This window comes from Bos taurus, chromosome 22, assembly GCF_002263795.3.
Source record: "Bos taurus isolate L1 Dominette 01449 registration number 42190680 breed Hereford chromosome 22, ARS-UCD2.0, whole genome shotgun sequence".
Taxonomy (NCBI): Eukaryota; Metazoa; Chordata; class Mammalia; order Artiodactyla; family Bovidae; genus Bos; species Bos taurus.
In genome coordinates this window covers 19090308-19110298 of record NC_037349.1, presented here as the reverse complement: position 1 = coordinate 19110298, position 19991 = coordinate 19090308, and the positions used below count along the sequence as shown (strand labels likewise).

The 19991-nt window shown below is 40.7% G+C and overlaps 1 protein-coding gene across 3 annotated transcripts in view; it reads left to right on the top strand.

Annotated features, from left to right (window-relative positions):
• GRM7 (glutamate metabotropic receptor 7) overlaps positions 1-19991 on the top strand; it is a 940532-nt gene that overhangs the window by 457342 nt on the left and 463199 nt on the right. For all 3 annotated transcript variants that reach the window (XR_009492289.1, NM_001076055.3, XM_024982891.2), the window contains exon 3: positions 15741-15882. Coding sequence is in view for 2 of the 3 variants with exons in the window: in NM_001076055.3 (NP_001069523.3) it covers positions 15741-15882 (142 nt within the window). In the remaining variant the exon portion in view is untranslated. The remainder of the gene's footprint in view (positions 1-15740; positions 15883-19991) is intronic.

Below are 19991 nucleotides of genomic sequence, written 5' to 3'. Positions count from 1 at the left end.
TCATGGAGAAAGCAAGGGAATTTCAGAAAAAGAAAAAAACCTACTTCTGTTTCACTGACTATGCTAAAGCCTTTGACTTGTGGATAACAAAATCTATGGAAAATTATTAAAGAGAGATGAGAGTACCAGACCACCTTACCTGTTTCCTGAGAAACCTTTATGCAGATTAAGAAGCAGCAGTTAGAACCAGACATGGAACAATGAACTGGTTCCAACTTGTGGGAGGAGTATGACAAGGCTATATATTGTCACCCTGCTTATTTAACTATTATGCAGAATACACCATGCGGAATGCTGAGCTGAATGAATCACAAGCTGGAATCAAATTGCTGGGAGAACTACCAGCAACCTCAGATACACAGATGATACCACTCTGATGGCAGAAAGTGAAGAGGAATTTGATGAGGGTGAAAAGAGGAGAGTGAAGAAGCTGGCTTAAAACTCAGCATTCAAAAAACTAAGATCGTGGCATCCAATTCCATCACTTCTGGGCAAATGGATGGGGAAAAAATGGAAGCAGTGACAGATTTTATTTTCTTGGGCTCTGAAATCACTGTTCACTACAAGTGCAGCAATGAAATTAAAAGACACTTGCTCCTTGCAAGGACTTCCCTGGTGGCTCAGATGGCAAAGAATCTGCCTGCAATGCAGGATACCTGCTCCTTGGAAAGAAAGCTATGACAAACCTAGACATCATATTAAAAAAGCAGAGACGTCATTTTGCTGCCAAAGATCTGTATAGTCAAAGCTATAGTTTTTCCAGTAGTCATGCACTGATGTGAGAGTTGGACCATAAAGAAGGCTGAGTGCTGAAGAGTTGATGCTTTCAAACTGTGGTGCTGGAGAAGACTCTTGAGAATCCTCCTTGAGGACAGCAAGGATATCATACCGGTCAATACTAAAGGAAATCAACTCTGAATATTCATTGGAAAGACTGATGCTGAAGCCAAAACTTTGGCCACCTGATACGAAAAGTGGACTCACTGGAAAAGACCTTGATGCTGGGAAAGCTTGAAGGCAAAAGAAGGAGGTGGCAGAGGATGAGATGGTTGATGACATCACTGAATCAACAGACATGAATTTGAGCAAACTCTGGGAGATAGTTGAGGACAGAGGAGCCTAGTGTGCTACAATTCATGGGGTGTTCAAGAGTCGGGCATGACTTAGCAACTGAACAATAACAAAAGTGTTCAAATGAGGTTTCCAAATGGGGAAAGGGGTAGGGATAAATTAGGAGTTTGGGGTTAATATATACGCAGTAATATTCCTATAATAGGTGGTCAATAAGAACCTACAGTATAGCACAGGGAACCCTACTCAACACTCTGTAATAACCCATATGAAAAATAATCTGAAAAAGAATAGATGTATTTAGACATATATATGTATGTATGTCAAGTAAATCACTTTTCTGTAAACCTGAAACTAACTCAATATTGTAAATCAACCATATCTTAATAAAAAGAATGGAAAAATTAAAAAGGCTTTGGAACCAATAAAGGGAGTCATTATGGGGACATATACTACTTTAGTGAAAGAACCAATGAAGACTCTGAAGAAAGAAATCAATTATTAGTTTATTCTGAAAACTAGTAGTGTGGAGATTATTTTAAAAATCACTCTAATAGAGTTCTGCAAGAAATGCACACACAGATTACTAGAGAATTCACAAAAGTAAGAGCATATCTTTAGAACCACTGCCCTAGTTATATAATGAAAGAGTAAAATAGTTTATACACATATATATATATGTATTTACACACATATGTGTGCATGTGTGTGTGTGTGTGTGTATGTCTTCCCTAAATGCCCACTGAATTTGAATTATCTGGATGGATTTCCACAGAGATACAATATCCGATTATCCCCTAATTTTCAAGATTTAAAATGAATCACAAAATGGGTCTGCTCCATTTCCCCTATACACAGCCAAGTGAGAACTTGGATAAATGCTACCAGTGGTTTGGAAATACCAGTCCTGTTTGAAATCCATGGCTGACCTCCTTTTTACCGTCCAGGGATGTGTACTGGGCCAGCCTCACAGAGTCGCTGCTTGGAGACAAGTGACAATTGCTTCAGATGGCCCAGGCTCCTCAAGCCACAGGGAAAACCAGTGACTGCAAACAATCAGCCAATTTCTTAGTTCTTGTTTGGGGAAAGGAACAGCTTGCCTTCCAAAGGCTTCCTGAATCAGAGCACATTCTTGATTAACCTGTTCACAACCTGCCAAGGTACCAGCTGTTGAGGAGAATAACTTGATGTTTCATACTGGCTATTAATGAAACTCAGAGCATTCTCAGAGGCCATCAGTTTTGAAAGAGAATTAAGAAGAAAAGTGGTGTTATTTGTATGCATCCCCATGAGAATGAATAGGATGTTTGTCTTTTATGTTGATTTATTTATCCCTAGCAACTTAAAGTAAGACGTACATACAAGGCAGGTGCTTGGTGAATTTTCTGTTAAAGAGTGAATGTGTGGCTATAAAATGGCAAAGAGGGTAACTCGGAGAGTAACATCACCAGCTGAGAGAGGGTCAAATCTGAAATTTAAGAAGAAAAGCACATTGCTCTCAGAGCATCAGCTCTGTTCCCAAGTTGCCTGGTCAGCTGCCCTTTCCAGACCATTGTCACCATCTTTAAAATGAGAGGGTTGTACTGCAGCTGCTGCTACTAAGTCGCTTCAGTCATGTTGGACTCTGTGCAACACCACAGATGGCAGTCCACCAGGCTCCCCATCCCTGGGATTCTCCAGGCAAGAACACTGGAGTGGGTTGCCATTTCCTTCTCCAATGCATGAAAGTGAAAAGTGAAAGTGAAGTCTCTCAGTCATGTCCGACTCCTAGTGACCCCATGGACTGCAGCCCACCAGGCTCCTCTGTCCATGGGATTTTCCAGGCAAGAGTACTGGAGTAGGGTGCCATCGCCTTGTCCAGAGGGTTGTGCTAAGTGTCATTAAATCTCCTAGGTTCTCAGATCAAGCCAACTAGAATATGCATGACTGCGTTCAAGTTTGCTTTAAATCCCAGTGTCTCCCAAAGTAAGATGCAAATTCTTCTCAGGTACAACGATGCTCCTGAAATTGCTGAACATGTTTAAGTGAGATTTGAGGTCTGACATTTCTTGGCTGAAAGATATGATGAATTAACCTGTCATTATCTTGTGCAGACACCACGTGAGTTCTGCTCTCAGCCAGACACGTAGTGCTCCCTGACGGCGACAGAGATTTTTCACCCAAGCATATACTTTCTTCTGGTTTGTCTCATGAAGTCTTGTGCAGTCCCTCCCCAACTCCATTAGTCTAACCACTGATTTTCATTCCACTTTGCTACGGGCAAACTCATCTATCCAAGCTCCCCCAATATTCCTTACATTCTGGCTGCTGAGTATTTTATTTTAGTGTCCTTGCTTCCTGCTTTCCATCCTCTCCCCTCTCAATCTAGAAAGGAATATGTGTATGTGAAAGATTATGCAGACAGTTAGTGACTTTGAAAAATCAAGAACCCTGAACTTGTTATTCTCAGGCTTCCAATAAATGTGTCCCCGTCATCAGACTTTTTGCCCTCTCTTCCTCTGACCCTGGGTACCACTTCATTTTTCCATGTGGCAGCTTACTTTCTTCCACTTTGTCTTCCTCTTGCCCACAGATCCATGCAGGTGCCAGTCAGACCTTTGCCACAGCATCCCCCACCACCACACCGTGATTCCTGGCCTTTATTCTGCCTCTTCCCTTTATTTGACTCTTTTGAACCGTCAGGAATTTTCTGTCCTTTTTAATGGGCTGGAAGTTCTTTAAAGGCAAGGATAAATTAGGACTGTGTTCAGCTGCAAGTAACTGGAAACGGAATGCTAGTAATTAAATGAAAATGTGCTTTGTTTCCTCACATATCAGAGGTCAGTGACTGCTGGCAGCATGGCTTCTGCACAACCATGCATAAGATCAGGGACTCTAGTTCTTTCTGTCTTTCTGGTTTACTGTTTTTAGTGTATCGCTGTTCATTATTCTCCTTGTGGCTGGATGGTGTCAAGAAGGCAGTAAGAGCTCTAGACATAACACCTAAAGGCTGGAGGAGGAGGAATGTCAGCCTTTTTTTTCTCTCTCCTTTTCAAAATGAGCAACTTTTTTCCAGAACTGTCCTCAGCAACCCCTACCTGCATTTCATGGTCATTTCTACCTTGAGACAGAGGCTGGCAAATTTGGAAGCAGAACTGCCCATTTATGTATAATCTGTGATGAACTGTTACTTGGGACCAGACATCTCTCCACCCTGAGCAAAACCAGGAATCTGTGAGCCAAGAAGCAAGGGAAGGCTGGGTGATCTTATCCATGATGACTTTTCCAATTTGACTTCTGTCTTCCCTCCATTAAGTGTCCTTCCACTGACCCCCTGCACAGATGTGAAACCTCCCATCTGAGACTAAATTTCTTTCATTACACCTCTGGTGATTCCTCTAATTCAGTGTGTCAGCTATGTCTTTTTCTGCTTGTATGATATTTGTCATCCTCTCTCCATAATTTGTGAGGTATATTTTGAAAGACAAACATCCTCGCACTCCTCTGTTGTTGAATTTGTAACTTGGGATGAGTTACATCAGAATGCGTCTGTTTCCACCTGTCCGAATGGGAATGTTAGCACATTCCCATTATATGTTATATGGGTTATATGACCAGCCGGTATGAGAGAAAGTACTTAGGATGGCATCTGACACACACACAGGACTCAGTGAGTGACAGTCCCCCTGCTGTGACCAATACCATTGCTATCAAACTCTATGGACCTCAGCTTCCCTGTTTGTAATAGAGAATGGGACAAGGTCATTTCTGTCTGTTTGTACTGCTTTTATATATTCCTTCAGAAAAATAATTCCTAGAGGACCCTTCACAGAGTAGAGTCTCAATAAATATTTGCTAAGTTGGATTGGCATATCTAAATAGCAGGCCAAATCCTCAGTGGGATTGTATGATGTGGAAGCTCTGACAGGATTGAATTTCAAACTTTAAATGCTTTCCTATTGCTTCTGCTTATTAGATGGGAGAGAATCTATAATCATTTGGGAGAGAAAACTATTTTTAATGGAAGCACTCTTTGGCCTGACTCCTGAAGTTTCTCTTGCAGTTATAGATTGCTTGCTACCACAGGCAGACAGAAAACTGACCAGTTTTTGCAGCTCCAAATTGAGAAGCAGATTGATTCCTGGGATGCTGGAATTATTTCCATGACCTCAGTGGCTTTAGTCCTCAAGCTCCTGACAGTGGGCTTATTCAGTCAGAGCTGACTTGTCGAGAAGGAAGCTGTCCTGGCTGTGACATGTCTCTCCATTTGCAACATGTATGATGATACTGTCCAATTTTCCCCATACCTTTGATCCCCTCCACAAATGTGAATTGGCAGTTGCAATGCCACCCAGCACTGCCAAACTCCAAGTGCTCTTTACACACAAATGAAATATCCCTCAGATGCTAGATTCTTAAACTCAAGGTGCTGAACCAATATTTTCTCAGATATAGATTGCTTATGTACTGTGGTGACTAACATCAGGTATGTAAGAGAGAGAAATCTGAATCCACTGTGAGCGATCACGCTAGAACACAAACCATAGAAAGTTCGCATCCAATAGGGCGGTAGCTTAAGATGAAAAAATTGGCTACATGTCACAGGGTGCTGGGTTATCACCATGAATGAGAAATAAGGTAACTGATATTCAAACGCCAGAAGTGCATGTGTGTGCGTGCGTGTGTGCCTGTGTGTTAGACCACTTCCTTTCTTGCTGGCACACACACAAGACCTGAATTGTTTTCTCTAAGTGGCCCATTTCTGGCAGGGCATGGTTGGTCTGAATTGGATGCTTGGTTTAAGTCACCTATGTGTGATATACGTACGTTTTTCATCCTGCTGCATTCTCCTGTGGATCTGAGCAAATGAAATGACTGTTTTTCCAGCAGGTACCATTCAAGTCTTCCAAGAGAAGATGATCAAAACAGCATGTTTCTCTCTCATCCTCTGTTTTTCCATTTCCCTTGCATTTTACATTTTAGCTTTATGAACACATCCATTCTCATTACCACATTAATAGCCAGTGTCTCTCCTCTGTTGAGTTGTTTGATTTTACTCACTGTGGGCAGTTCTCTGTAAGACAGGGTGAGCCTCTCAATTCTGCAGTCAGGAAACTCCATGCATGGGTTCCCCTAGTGTGAATTGGCTGAGCCCAAAACCCACAAGTGCAGACCGCCCCTCCACTAATCATGGTGCCAAATGGAGTTTGCTCTGATTTGCTTAATCACTCAGCTGTAAATGAATCCTGATGAGAAGCTGACTTTCCATCCAAAATTATTCCCCTTCTCCTGCCGAAAAAGTAAAGTGGCCATTTCTTCTCCACAGCAGCCCCAGAACACTTTGCTGGTGGTTTCATCCATCTCTACTGCCTGATATTTTCCAGATTTGGAGCCATTACAGCCTTGAGACTGTAGTCACCATTACCCAGGGACACTTTCTAGTTCTCTCTCTGCATCAATGGAAACATTATGATAAAGTGCAACAATCCATCCCTCCCTTCATTCTGTCTCACTATCCTGAGTAAGTAAGTGTTAGTCATTAGTCATGTCCTGCTCTTTGAGACCCCAGGGACTGTAGCTTGCCAGGCTCCTCTGTCCATGGGATTTACGAGGCCAGAATAGTGGGGTGGATTGGCATTCCCTTCTCCTGGGAATCTTTCCTACTCAGGGATCAAACCCAGGTCTCCTGCATTGCAGGCAAATTTCTTTACCATGAGAGCCACCAGGGAAGCCCTAAGAGTTCCCTAAAATTTTTTGGTGAAGATACCCATGCATAAATTCTTCTTCTATCTAAACTGGCTACAACCAATCGGGAGATACCTAAGAGGAGATCCAACCAGTCCATTCTAAAGGAGATCAGTCCTGGGATTTCTTTGGAAGGAATGATGCTAAAGCTGAAACTCCAATACTTTGGCCACCTCATGCAAAGAGTTGACTCATTGGAAAAGACTCTGATGCTGGGAGGGATTGGGGGCAGGAGGAGAAGGGGACGACAGAGGATGAGATGGCTGGATGGCATCACTGACTCGATGGACATGAGTCTGAGTGAACTCTCGGAGTTGGTAATGGACAGGAAGGCCTGGCGTGCTGCAATTCATGGGGTCGCAAAGAGTCGGACACAACTGAGCTACTGAACTGAACACCAAGCGACCTGGAGAAGGAAATGGCAGCCCACTCCGGTATTCTTACCTGGAGAACCTCATGGACAGAGGAGCCTGGAGGGTCCATGGGGTCACAAAGAGTCGGACACAACTGAGCGACTGAACTGAACTGAACTGAAGAGGATATTTCTCAGAATCTGATCCCCTGGCTACCTGCAGCAATGTCATCTAGAACAGTGATCTCAAAATACGGTCCCTGACCTGCAGTATCGGTACCACCTGGGGACTTGTTAGAAATGCACATTCACAGGCCTCACCCAAACCTGCTGATGAGAACCTCTGGAAGTGAATGATACATTAGAATCATTGAGCTAAGTGTGTTAGTTGCTCGGTTGTGTCTGATTCTTTGTGACTGTAGCCTGCAAGCTTCCTCTGTCCGTGGGATTCTCCAGGCAAGTGTATTGAAGTGGGTTGCCGTTTCCTTCTCTAGGGGATCTTCCCGACCCAGGGATTGAACCCACGTCTTCTGCATTACAGGCAGTTTCTTTACTATCTGAGCCAGCGTGATAAAGCTCTAGTTTAAAATTCATATTCCTGCATCTGATTCACTACTTACTAAATAAGTATTCATTATAGAGAAGAATGGACAGTCAGGTAGGTATAGATTGGTTAGATAAACAGATGATACACACTCACACACACACACACACACACACACACTTGTTGTTGTTTAGTTGCCCAGTCATATCTGACTCTCTGTGACCCCATGGACCTCAGCACGCCAGGCCTCCCTGTGCCTCACCATCTCCTGGAGTTTGCCCAAGTTCGTGTTCTTTGCATTGGTGATGCCGTCCAACCATCTCATCCTCTGACACCTTTTTCTCCTTCTGCCCTCAATCTTTTCCAACATCAGGGACTCTTCCAGTGAGTCATCTGTTTGCTTCAGATGACCCAAACTACTGGCACTTAAGCATCAGTACTTCCAGTGAATATTCAAGTTTGACCTCCCTTAAAATTAACCGGTTTGATCTCCTTACTGTCCAAGGGAATTTTGGGCGCTTTCTCCAGCACCACAGATCAAAGGCATCAATTCTTTGGTGGTCTGCCTTCTTTATGGTCCAGCTCTCGAAACTATGCATGACCGCTGGAATGACCATATTGTCCACTTGACAATATGGACCTTTGTTGGCAGAGTGATGTCTCTGCTTTTCAACATATTGTCTAGGTTTGTCATTGCTTTCCCACCAAGATGCAATCCTCTTCTGATTTCATGGCTGCAGTCACCATCCGCAGTGAGTTTGGAGCCCAAGAAGAGGATCTCTGTCACTACTTCCACCTTGTTCCCTTCATTTGCCATGAGGTGGTGAGGCTGGATGCCATGATCTTAGTGTCTGGCTTTGTTTTGTGTGTGTGTGTTTTAATATTTAGTCTTAAGCCGACTTTTTCACTCTCGTCCTTCACCCTCATCAAGAGGCTCTTTAATTCCTTTTCACTTTCTGCCATTAGAGTGGTATCATCCGCATATCTGAGGTTGTTGATGTTTCTCCTGCCTGTCTTGAGTCCAGCTTGTAAGTCATCCAGCCCGGCATTTCTCATGATGTGCTCAGTGTATAGGTTAAATAAACAGGGTGGCAGCAGACGGCCCTGTTGTATTCCTTTCTTGATCTTGAACCAATCAGTTGTTCCGTACAGGGTTCTAACTGTTGCTCCTTGACCCAGAAGACAAGTTAGACGGTCTGGTATTCCCATCTCTCTAAGAGTTTTCCATAATTTGTCATGATCCACACAGTCAAAGTATTTAGCATAGGTGATGAAACAGAGATAGACATTTTTCTGAAATTGTCTTGCTTTCTCTATAATCCAGTGAATGTTGACAATGTGATCTCTAGTTCCTCTTCCTTTTCTAAATCTAGCTTGAACATCTGAAAGTTCTTGGCTCACATAATTCTGAGGCCTAACATGCAAGATTTTAAGAATGACTTAACTAGCTTGGGAGATGAGTGCAATTGTCTGATGGTTAGCACATTCCTTGGTACTACCCTTCTTGGGAATTGGAATGAGGATTGACCTTTTCCAATCCTGTGGCCACTGCTGGGTCTTCCAGATTTGCTGACATAATGAATGCAAAACCTTGATGGCATCCTTCTTTAGGGATCTGAATAGTTCTGCTGTAATTTCATCGCATCCACTAGCTGCATTAACAGCAGTGCTCCTTAAGGCCCACTTGACTTCCCACTCTAGAATGTCTGGCTCTGTGTGACTAACCACACCATCATAGTAATCCAGTTCATTAAGATCTTCTTTATACAGTTCCTCTGTATATTCTTTCCATCTCTTCTTGATCTGTTCAGTGTCTACTAGGTCTCTACAATTTTTATCCTTTATCGTGTCCATCTTTGTATGCAATGCTTTCTTGATGTTTCCAACTTTCCTGAGGAGATCTCTAGTCTTTGCCTTTTGCTGTTTTCTTCTATTATTAAGCATTGTTCATTGAAGAAGGCTTTTGTGTCTCTTATAGCTAAGTTTTGGAACTCTGCATTTAATTGGAGGTATTTTTCCCTCTCTCCCTTGCTTTTCACTTCTCTTTGTTCTTCCACTTTTTGTAAAGCCTCCTCAGATAACCACTCTGCCTGCTTGCTTTGCTTTTCCTTTGGGATGGCTTTATTCACCTCCTCCTGTGCAGTATTATGGACCTCTGTCCATAGTTCTTCAGGCAAACTGTTAACTAGACTAGTCCCTTGAACCTATTCATTACCTCTGCTGCAAATTCATACAGGATTTTATTTAAGTCATACCTGGCTGGCCTATTTTTTCCCCTGGTTTTCTTTGGTTTAAGCCTGAACTTTGCTATGAGAAGCTGATGATCTGAGCCACAGTCACCTTCAGGTCTTGTTTTTGCTGGCTGTATACAGCTTCTGCATCTTTGGCTGCCAAAAATATAATCAATTTGATTTTGGTATTGACCATTTGGTAATGTCCGTGTATAAAGTCGTCTCTCGTGTTGTTGAAAAACAGTGTTTGCTATGACCAGTGCATTCTTTTGGCAGAATTCAGTTAACCTTTGCCCTGCTTCATTTTGTTCTCAAAGGCCAGACTTGCCCATTACTCCAGGTACATCTTGACTTCCTACTTTTGCATTCCAGTCCCTGATGATGAAGAGAACATCTTTTCTTAGGTGTTACTTCTAGGAGGTCTTCTAGGTCTTGACAGAACTGATCACCTTCAGCTAATTTGGCATCGGTGGTAGGGGCATAGACTTGGATTACTATGATTTTGAATGGCTTGTATTGGAAATAAACCAAGATCATCCTGTCATTTTTGAGGTTGCACTCCGCTACTGTATTTTAGACTCTTTTGTTGATTATGAGGGCTACTTTGTTTCTGCTATGGTATTCTTGCCTACAGTGGTAGATATAATCTTCATCTGAATTAAATTTGACCATGCCCATCCGTTTTAGTTTGCTGACTCCTAGGATGTTGATGTTTATTCTTAGCATCTCCTGCTTGACCATGTCCAGTTTTCCTTGACTCATGGACCTAACATTCCAGTTCTATACACTACTGTTCTTTGCAGCATCAGACTTTTCTTTCATCCCCAGACACATCCATGACTGAGGGTTGTATCCACTTTGGCCCAGCTGCTTCATTCATTCTGGGGCTATTGGTAATTTTCCTCAGCTCTTTCCCAGTAGCATAGTGAACACCTTCAGACCTGGGGAACTCATCGTTTGGTGTCATATCTTTTTGGCTTTTTATACAGTCCATGAGGTTCTCACGGCAAGTATACTAGGGTGGTTTGCCATTCCCTCCTCCAGTGGATCACGTTTTCTCAGAACTCTCTGCTATGACCTGTCCATCTTGGGTGACTCTGCATGGCATGACTAGTAGCTTCATTGAATTATGTAAGCCCCTTCGCCACGACAAAGCAGTGATCCATGAAGGGGACATGCGCATGCACACACATATATATAAATACACACACACACACACACATATATATATATATATATGTAAATTTAAGTTTTACTTTGAAATTTTAAATTTATAAAAGAGTTATAAAGAAAATTCCCACAGACGCATCTCACAAATGTTAATACTTTAAATAACTAGTTTATCACAATTGAGAAATCAACAATGCAAAAATACTCTTAACTACAGACATTATTTAAACTTCACCAGTTTTTGCATGAATGTCTTTTCTCTGTCCAAGGATCCAATCCAGTTTCCCATGTCTAAGTCTTGTGTCTTGTGACCTTGACAGTTTTGAAAAGTGCAAGTCAGGAATTTTGAAAAGTAGAATGTCCCTCAATTTGGATCTTCCTGACATTTTTTCATGGGTAGATGAAAGTTATGGATTTGGGGGAAGAATGACATTCAAGTGGGGCCACCCTTATCACACCCTCTCAGGGTGACTTAGCACTAGTGATGTTAACTTAGTGGTCTAGTTACAGTGGGTTTCTCCACTATTCAGTTATTCTTTTTCCTTTGCCATATTCTTAAGAAGTGAGGCACTAAGTCCAGACTACATTTAAGGGCAAAAACATTATTCTCCACCTCTTCAAAGGAAGAGTATCAAAGAAGTTGTAGGCATATGCTTAAACTATCTGAATGACTGGTAAACATTTGGAGCAAGACTCTTTTAAGCTGTATAAATGTTCACGGTCTTCTTAGAGTTTCCCATCCTTATTTTAGCATTCATCAGTGGACCTTGCATGCAGCAGTTTTTCCTCTAATGCTCTAACAGTGATAGTCTATCCTCCTTATTCGATTCTCCTTATCCTTCAACACTTGTTAGTTTGGATTTTTCTGTGAAGAAGATTCATCCCATCTTTCCGATTTATTGATTGACTTGGTCATTTTTAATAGTATGGATTCCCGAGCATGTATTGTAGTTTTTGGATAGTCACTAATTACCATCATTATTTATTTTGTTGCTAACATTATTCTAGCTTTGTTCACTGGAATCTCTCTTAAGTTGGTTCCTATGTCGTATTGACCTCTCCCCCTTTACTGTTTATTTTTTCTCTTTTGTGAACTTCTTATTGCCCGACATTGTCTTTTATATGCTTCCCCTCAACTTGAGAATCACTCATTTCTCCAAAAGACCTTTGGTTGAAAGATGGTATTTCAAAACCAGTATCACCAGGTGTGTTTGCTGCTGTGGAGTATCATTATTTCTAGAGTCTCTCAGCGGATAGTGGTAGGGTCCATGTGTATATATGTATATAACCCATGTGTACATGGATTTATGTATAAAATGACCCATCCATGGAAGGATCTCGCTATAAACCATGAGTTTACACTATATCTGACTCTCCCTCACACCACATGGTCCATTCTTTCCACATTCTTGTTTATATATAAATTCTTTATCTCTCTCTGAGAAACCTGCCTCCCCTTATCTACAATTCATTTCCTGTTTTGTTCGCCTTGAGTACGGAAAGCTGTTCCAGTATTGCTAACTCCTGTGAAAATTTTACAAATCCAAGTACCATTTTATGTGCAGTTCTTGTCTTTATCCTTAGTTGCTGGTTGCACACTATTTTAAAAAGTTGCTTAAGCTAACTCCCCTTCCACCCATCCCCTTCAGTGAAATGCTCTGGAACATTCTTAATGCCATTCATCTCATTTGTCACAGTCCACATCTCGTAATATCTTGGTTGATTTTGCATACAGTAAAGTCCGGTTGTTGTGACACATTGTTCTTCGGGTTTTGACAAGTGGATAGAGTAGATTTCTGCATCCCATACCATACAGACTGCACGCACTGCCCAGCGGTCCTTGTGCAGTCCCTGTGTGGTCAACCCCTCCTCTCGCTCCTAAATCTTGACATCCACTAATCTGTTTCCCAACCCTATGATTTTGCTTTTTTTCCCCCGGAATGTCATATGAGTAGAATTATATAATATGCACTCTTTTTGGTTTGACCTTTTCACTTAGCAAAATGCATTTTTGAACCATTCATGTTCTTCTGAGGATCAGTAGTTCCCTTTTGTTGCTCAAAAATTTCCTATCACCTGCATGGACTATGGTTCATTTATCCATTCACCTGTTAACAGATGTCTCACTTGTTTTCAGTTTTAGTGATTAGGAATAAAGTTTCTACAAACATTTTGAGCACATTTGTGTGAACATAACTTTTCAGTTCACTTGGAAAAGCACCTAGCCTCGGAACCACTGCTTTATATGTTAACTCTATATTTAACATTTAATGCCAACCTGTTTTCCAGACTATTTGTACCATTGTGTGTTTCTACCAGTGATGAATGAGCATTTCTGTTGCTCTGCATCTTCTCCAGAATTTGAAATTTTCATTATTTTTAAAAGATATTTTAGGAGTTATGTAATAATATACCATTGTGGCCTTTTCTGCCTTTTGGGAGGTGAGTTATTTAACTCTTCTTTGTCTTATTTATTAAAGTGGAAGCTTAGGTTACTGATTCTGTGTGTTTCTTCTTTCCTAACTTAAGTGTTTAATTATATCTATTTTCCTGTAAACATCAGTCTAGCTATAATCTATACATTCTGAGATGTTACAGTTTAGTTTTCATTTAGAGATATTTTAAAATTTCTTGGTACTTCCTCTTTGACCCATGGGTTATTTAAATGTGTGCTGTTTAATTTCCAAGTGTCTGGAGATTTTCCTGTTATCTCTGTGTTATTCATTTCTAGTTTGATTCTCTTATGGTCTGAGGTCATAAGGTTCTTTTAAATTTGAGGGTATTTTTCTCTTTTATGACCCAGAAGATGGTCCAGCTTCATGAATGTTCCATTTTCACTTGAAAATAATGTGTATTCTTCTGTTGTCCTGGGGATTATTCTGTAAATGTCAATTAGGTCAAGTTGGCTGACAGTGTTGCTGTACTTAATAGGACCATTGGTGACTTCAAGCACACTGAAGGTTGAGAGCCACTTACAGACAGCTGACACTGATTAAGTACAATGGATTAAAATGTAATGGAGGCTCACTTCTGGATTAGAGTTTATATTTTTCTATATTTATGGAAACCTGGTAGCATCCGCGCAGTTGTCCATGCTTTGGATATAAGCTCATTGGTTACGGGCATCTCCAGGTTACAAAGAGAACAAAGCTTTCCTCTTGTCTCTGCCCCTAGGCCTTCTGCCCATTGGATGACCTTTGAGGCTTGACCTCCAGATATCCTCTCTACCCCTTTTGCCTATACCAGCCTTTCTTAAGGTGTATAAAACACTACATCAGGGAGTAACTACTAAGCAAGAGTTGGGGTAGTGAGGAGGATATCAGTTGCTTCGTAAATGGCTGCGTATTGATAGCATGACAGCCTTGAGAAGTCTGCAGTAAATACATCTATTTATTTATTTAATCAGATGGTGACTGCAGCCATGAAATTAAAAGACGCTTACTCCTTGGAAGGAAAGTTATGACCAACCTAGATAGCATATTCAAAAGCAGAGACATTACTTTGCCAACAAAGGTTCGTCTAGTCAAGGCTATGGTTTTTCCTATGGTCATGTATGGATGTGAGAGTTGGACTGTGAAGAAGGCTGAGCGCTGAAGAATTGATGCTTTTGAACTGTGGTGTTGGAGAAGACTCTTGAGAGTCCCTTGGACTGCAAGGAATCCAACCAGTCCATTCTGAAGGAGACCAGCCCTGGGATTGCTTTGGAAGGAATGATGCTAAAGCTGAAACTCCAGTACTTTGGCCACCTCATGTGAAGAATTGACTCATTGGAAAAGACTCTGATGCTAGGAGGGACTGGGGGCAGGAGGAGAAGGGGACGACAGAGAATGAGATGTCTGGTTGGCATCACTGACTCGATGGACGTGAGTCTGAGTGAACTCCGGAAGTTGGTGATGGACAGGGAGGCCTGGCGTGCTGCGATTCATGGGGTCGCAAAGAGTCGGACACGACTGAGCGACTGATCTGATCTTATCTGATTTATTTAATCCCCTTCTCTTCCAACATGAAATGGGCAATGCTAACCACCTTTAAGGTTTTTAAGATCAGGTAACATACATAAAGCACATTATTTGTAGCCTGAGTATATAGCATATAGTCAAAAAAAATTCATTACTGTGATTTATAATAGTTGATCTTTTTCTTATTGTTATTTTATTTTTTTGATTTATTCCATTGTCTGTGAGCTTGAAAAGTTGAGATGGATATGAAGGAGGAAAATTATGAGACTGTAAACACCAGAAAAGTAATAGAAATTGACATGAGTTTTATCTCTTAGAGTACTTTTCTTTAATATATATGTTGTAGCTGACTGTGGTTTTCTTGTAGCATATAATGTTCATTTTAAAGGCCTCCCATCCAGTTTGTCTCCCTAAACCTACCTCCCCAGAATCACTATCATTGGTATTCCTGGGCATACCTGGCTGTTTCCAAGTACCTTGAGGCTATGCCATACCATGGAAGGCATGCCAAGTATGAATGACCGCTCAGGACTCAGCTTACTAGCCTAAGCCTTCCTCATTCAGCAAGATCACCAAGGAAGAGCTGTGTACTCAGAATTCATAATTCCCTCCTCCCTGTCTACTTTCCCTGGTTCCTTTGGTATTTCTTCAGGAACTTAATTGACATTCTGCTTTCTTTTCTTGAACAGGTGGGCTCTGCATTGCCCAGTCCGTGAGAATCCCCCAGGAACGCAAAGACAGGACTATTGACTTTGACAAAATTATCAAGCAGCTCCTGGACACCCCCAACTCCAGGGCCGTCGTCCTTTTTGCCAACGATGAGGATATCAAGTAAGGCTGCCTGGTGAAATTCATTAACATGCATGTTGTAGTTTAGGAGACAGAAAGAATCGAGTGCTGGCACAGAAAGGGAGAAGATAACATAGAATCAAATTGCTAATTACACGGTGGCAAGGTCCGTTCGTGCTTTCTACCCCTACAGAAGAAGTCAGAGCGAACCGTGGAAGCAGCAGCCTGTTGCTGCCATGAATTTCCCCCTCATATTTGCTAAAGAACTGCTTTCAGTTACTTGTAAAAGGAGAAAACCACTGGACTTTGCAAAGGTTCTTTTACTAAAAATATATATACGCATGTGACAGACTTTTATCTAAAGAATAGTTCTTCTAATGTATAAGAAAAAATGCCTTATATTTCTGGAAGTATTGCTTCTGCTTTGGACTTTGTATGTTCAAAACCAAGCTGGTCATGTGTCTGCATTCTCCAGTACACTTTTTCTTCTGTCTCTTTACCTTGATGCTCTTTGACGTCAAAAATCTGAGTACAACCTTGACTTTCCCTTTTAGCTCATGACTTGCATTGTTGGCCAAGCCATGGGGTGCTAACCTTTGAAATTGTTTATAGAATACAGATTTGCCCTGTGTTGTTTCCTGACCACTGCCACCTTGGTCCTGAATCCTTAACATTTTTTTTTTTTTTAGAACAAACAGTAATTACCACTGATTTAAAAAATCAAAAAGTGTTGAGAAATCTAGAAATGAAAAAAAGTTGGATTCATTTTGTCCTCTAGCTAACAGGTTCTCCTTTCCAGATGCGAATAATAACTGTGTATTTTGTAACTTTTGTATTTTGTAATGCAACTGTGTATTTTGTAATATTTGTGTATTTTTCTAGAGGCAGTGTGTGAATTTTTACACAAATGGTAGAGCACTGTGTATTATCTTCTTCTACCCCTGCTCTCACCTTGGCTTACTCTTTCATCATGGAGGTCTCCGAACATCAGTACTTTTCAACAGCCACACAGAATTTCATTTTATGTATTTACTGTAATTTATCTATCCTCTCTTTTACTGACTGACATTTGGTTACAGAATTGTGTGATTATTAGGGGCTTCCCTGGTGGCTCAGATGGTAAAGCGTCTGCCTACAATGCAGGAGACCCGGGTTCGATCCCTGGGTCGGGAAGATCCCCTGGAGAAGGAAATGGCAACCCACTCCAGTACTCTTGCCTAGAAAATTCCATGGACAGAGGAGCCTTGTAGGCTACACAGTCCATGGGGTCGCAAAGAGTCAGACACGACTGAGTGACTTCACTTTCACTTCTTCTTGTGCAATTATAAATTACCTTGTGGTAACCATTGTTTTCCACAAATCTGTGTGTGCCACAATATGACGTTAATGTACACATCCTTTACAATGTATGGATGCATTAACATAATGCAAATAATAATACATAAATATATTACTTTTTATATTAATAACTATTTAAAACATAAATTCCTGGAAAAGGAGCTTCCAGGACAAAGATGTGTGCTTTCTTAAATGTGAATATTGTCTTCCAAAGAGGTGGTGTCACTTTACACCTCTGCAGATGGAAAAGCTCTGTTTGGATTTTTTAACTTTTTGTCTTATAGTTCAAATAATAACTAATTTTATTTGAAAGTGAACATCTTATATCAAGGGCAAAGTTGAAGGGTCCAGGCCATTACCACCCCCCTCCACAACCAGTCGGCCAGTCCTGTGTCTCCCTTCCTTGTGTGGCCTCCATGCTCCCCCTGAGTCCACCCATCTTCCCAGCCCTGAGCTCTGACTGTGGGTGGCAGGACTATTAAATGAGAAGAGCATTAAACCTCAAGTCAAGATACCTGAGGTTTTTTTTTTTTTTTTTTGCTATGACCACCGTCTCACCTTGGGCAAGTCCCATCCCACACCCTACTTCTCCAGCTCTTTGAGGTCTCAGTTTTCCCATCAGTAAATCCATTTGCACTCTTTCTGTGATAATCTGGACTTCTACTTTTCTAACCTTATTTCATTCCATGCCCCCCTCATGGTTTGTGTGCTGTAGGTGAGGGCGCCCTTGTGTTTCTTCCTTCCCAGGCTTTTGCTCATTCTCTTCCCGCTTGCTGGAATGCTTCCCTTCCCCACGTCATCATTCCAGTGCTGTCAGTAGCATTGCTTCTGAAAGATGTCTCCAAACAGTGTAGCTTTGGAAAATTTGTCATAACAGCTTGGTTGCATGGTTAATGTCACTGAGGGCATTCTGTACTCTTGGATCATGTAGTTGGAGTTTATATTCTCCACTAGTCTGCATGCATCATTAAGATGAAGGTGATGCCCCTTTCGACTTCTTTCATATCCTTAGCCCCTAGCACATTGCTCGGTTAGTGGTGGATGCTCAGTACACATCACTGAATGAATGTATGAAATGCCCAGTGCAGTGTCCGCTATTTAAGTACAAGCCTCTCTCTCTGAACTTCATGATGCTTTAAAATACAGTCCTGTTTTTGCATGTAGACCCCACCTTCATGCACCCACTTCTCCACCTAAGATGCATGACTGACACATCAGTGTACCTTAACAGCTCCTCCATCATGGTCTTGGCTCGTGGTGTTTCTTCTTTCCTTCTCTACCTGTTGAAATTCTGTTTTTCAGACATGCCCTTTTCCGTGAAACCATTTCTGTCACGCCTTAAATGTGTGTTTGTCTCCTTACAAAACACTGATTCTGCTGCTCTTAGGGCATTTTCTGCCATACTTTGTGATTTAGTTATTCAAGGCACTTTGTTTTTATGACATGACTCTTTCTCTTTTTTTTTGCTCCAGATTTGTCAACTCATACTTCTCTTAATCATCTCATATATGATTTTCATACATATTTTGTGCATTTCAAAATATGTCATATGTTGATAAAGGTGGCCCCGTGTTCATTTTCATGTAAGTGGCACTTAAAAGATTTGTTACTAATACCTATGATGCCTAATTGGTCATAATATCCTTGATTTGCAGATTGTGTGAGGTTTTAATTGGCAGTGTTAAAAGGTATATAGTCAGCTCAATAGCTGTGCTTATCATTTTTTGCATGGGGATTTGTGTGTTGGAACCATTGTGTACTATGACTCACAGAAGTGATAGCAGTAATAGTTCTTGGCTACAGTAATAAAAATCAAGTGCATATCTTCCAAAACAGGAGCTTAAGCCCACTGATGTCTGATAACCCACAATGTTATGTTATTTCTTTTCTCAGAAGATTTACACTGTAGATGGGAAATTTGGAGATTTCTTAGAACATTAACTTCAAATACTTTGCCGGAGAATACCAGTGAGAAGACATTAATATCTAGATTTTGAAGCTAAGATAAATGCTCAATTGTTATGGGTATTGATAATTTGAATGTTAGACAAGAGTGTATTCTGTTCCTGAGATACTTTTTTTTCTGATTATAAAAGTAATATTACCTGGCTATTTTACTCCATTGGAAACTAATGGAAATATTTTTGTTGTTGCATTTTAATAAAAGGAATTCTACCTTTACTCTGCCCCTGATTATCTAAAAAAAATGAAAGGTTAGAGAGAATAATCACAAACCATGATTGTAAGTAACCCCCTATAACACTTAATATCTTAACACTCGGAGATAACCACTAATAAAATTCCTGTTTAACATTTGCAGTTATTTTATTCTAAAAATTTTCCCTAGTAGATTCAGATTCACACAGAGTTTGATATTCTATTTTTTGCAGTTCACATCTCACTTTCAATACTATAATATGTTTAAACAGTTTAATCTTATTTCTCTTAATAAATTAACCCACATTTTTATGTAAGCATATTAAGGTGAATTTTTTTTTTCTTTTTGTATGGGTTTGTCTTTCTTACTTTGTTTCAGTTGGATTCTCCGCATCCTTTTCATACTTCATCAGCAGGTTCTCAATGAATTGTCATTAACAATGAATTACCTATTATCCATATTTTTCTGTGCTCTCATACAACCCTATACTTTTTTTTTCATGGAATGTTAATATGCATCTATTCATTTATGCAGGCCAGTTTTCATTATTGTAAGAAATGACTAATCATTTGCAGTATTTTTAATTTGACTTTTTTTATTCTTAACAGTACCCTGCAGAAATCCAGCTCTGTGTGTTTTTCATTGGCCTCTGATG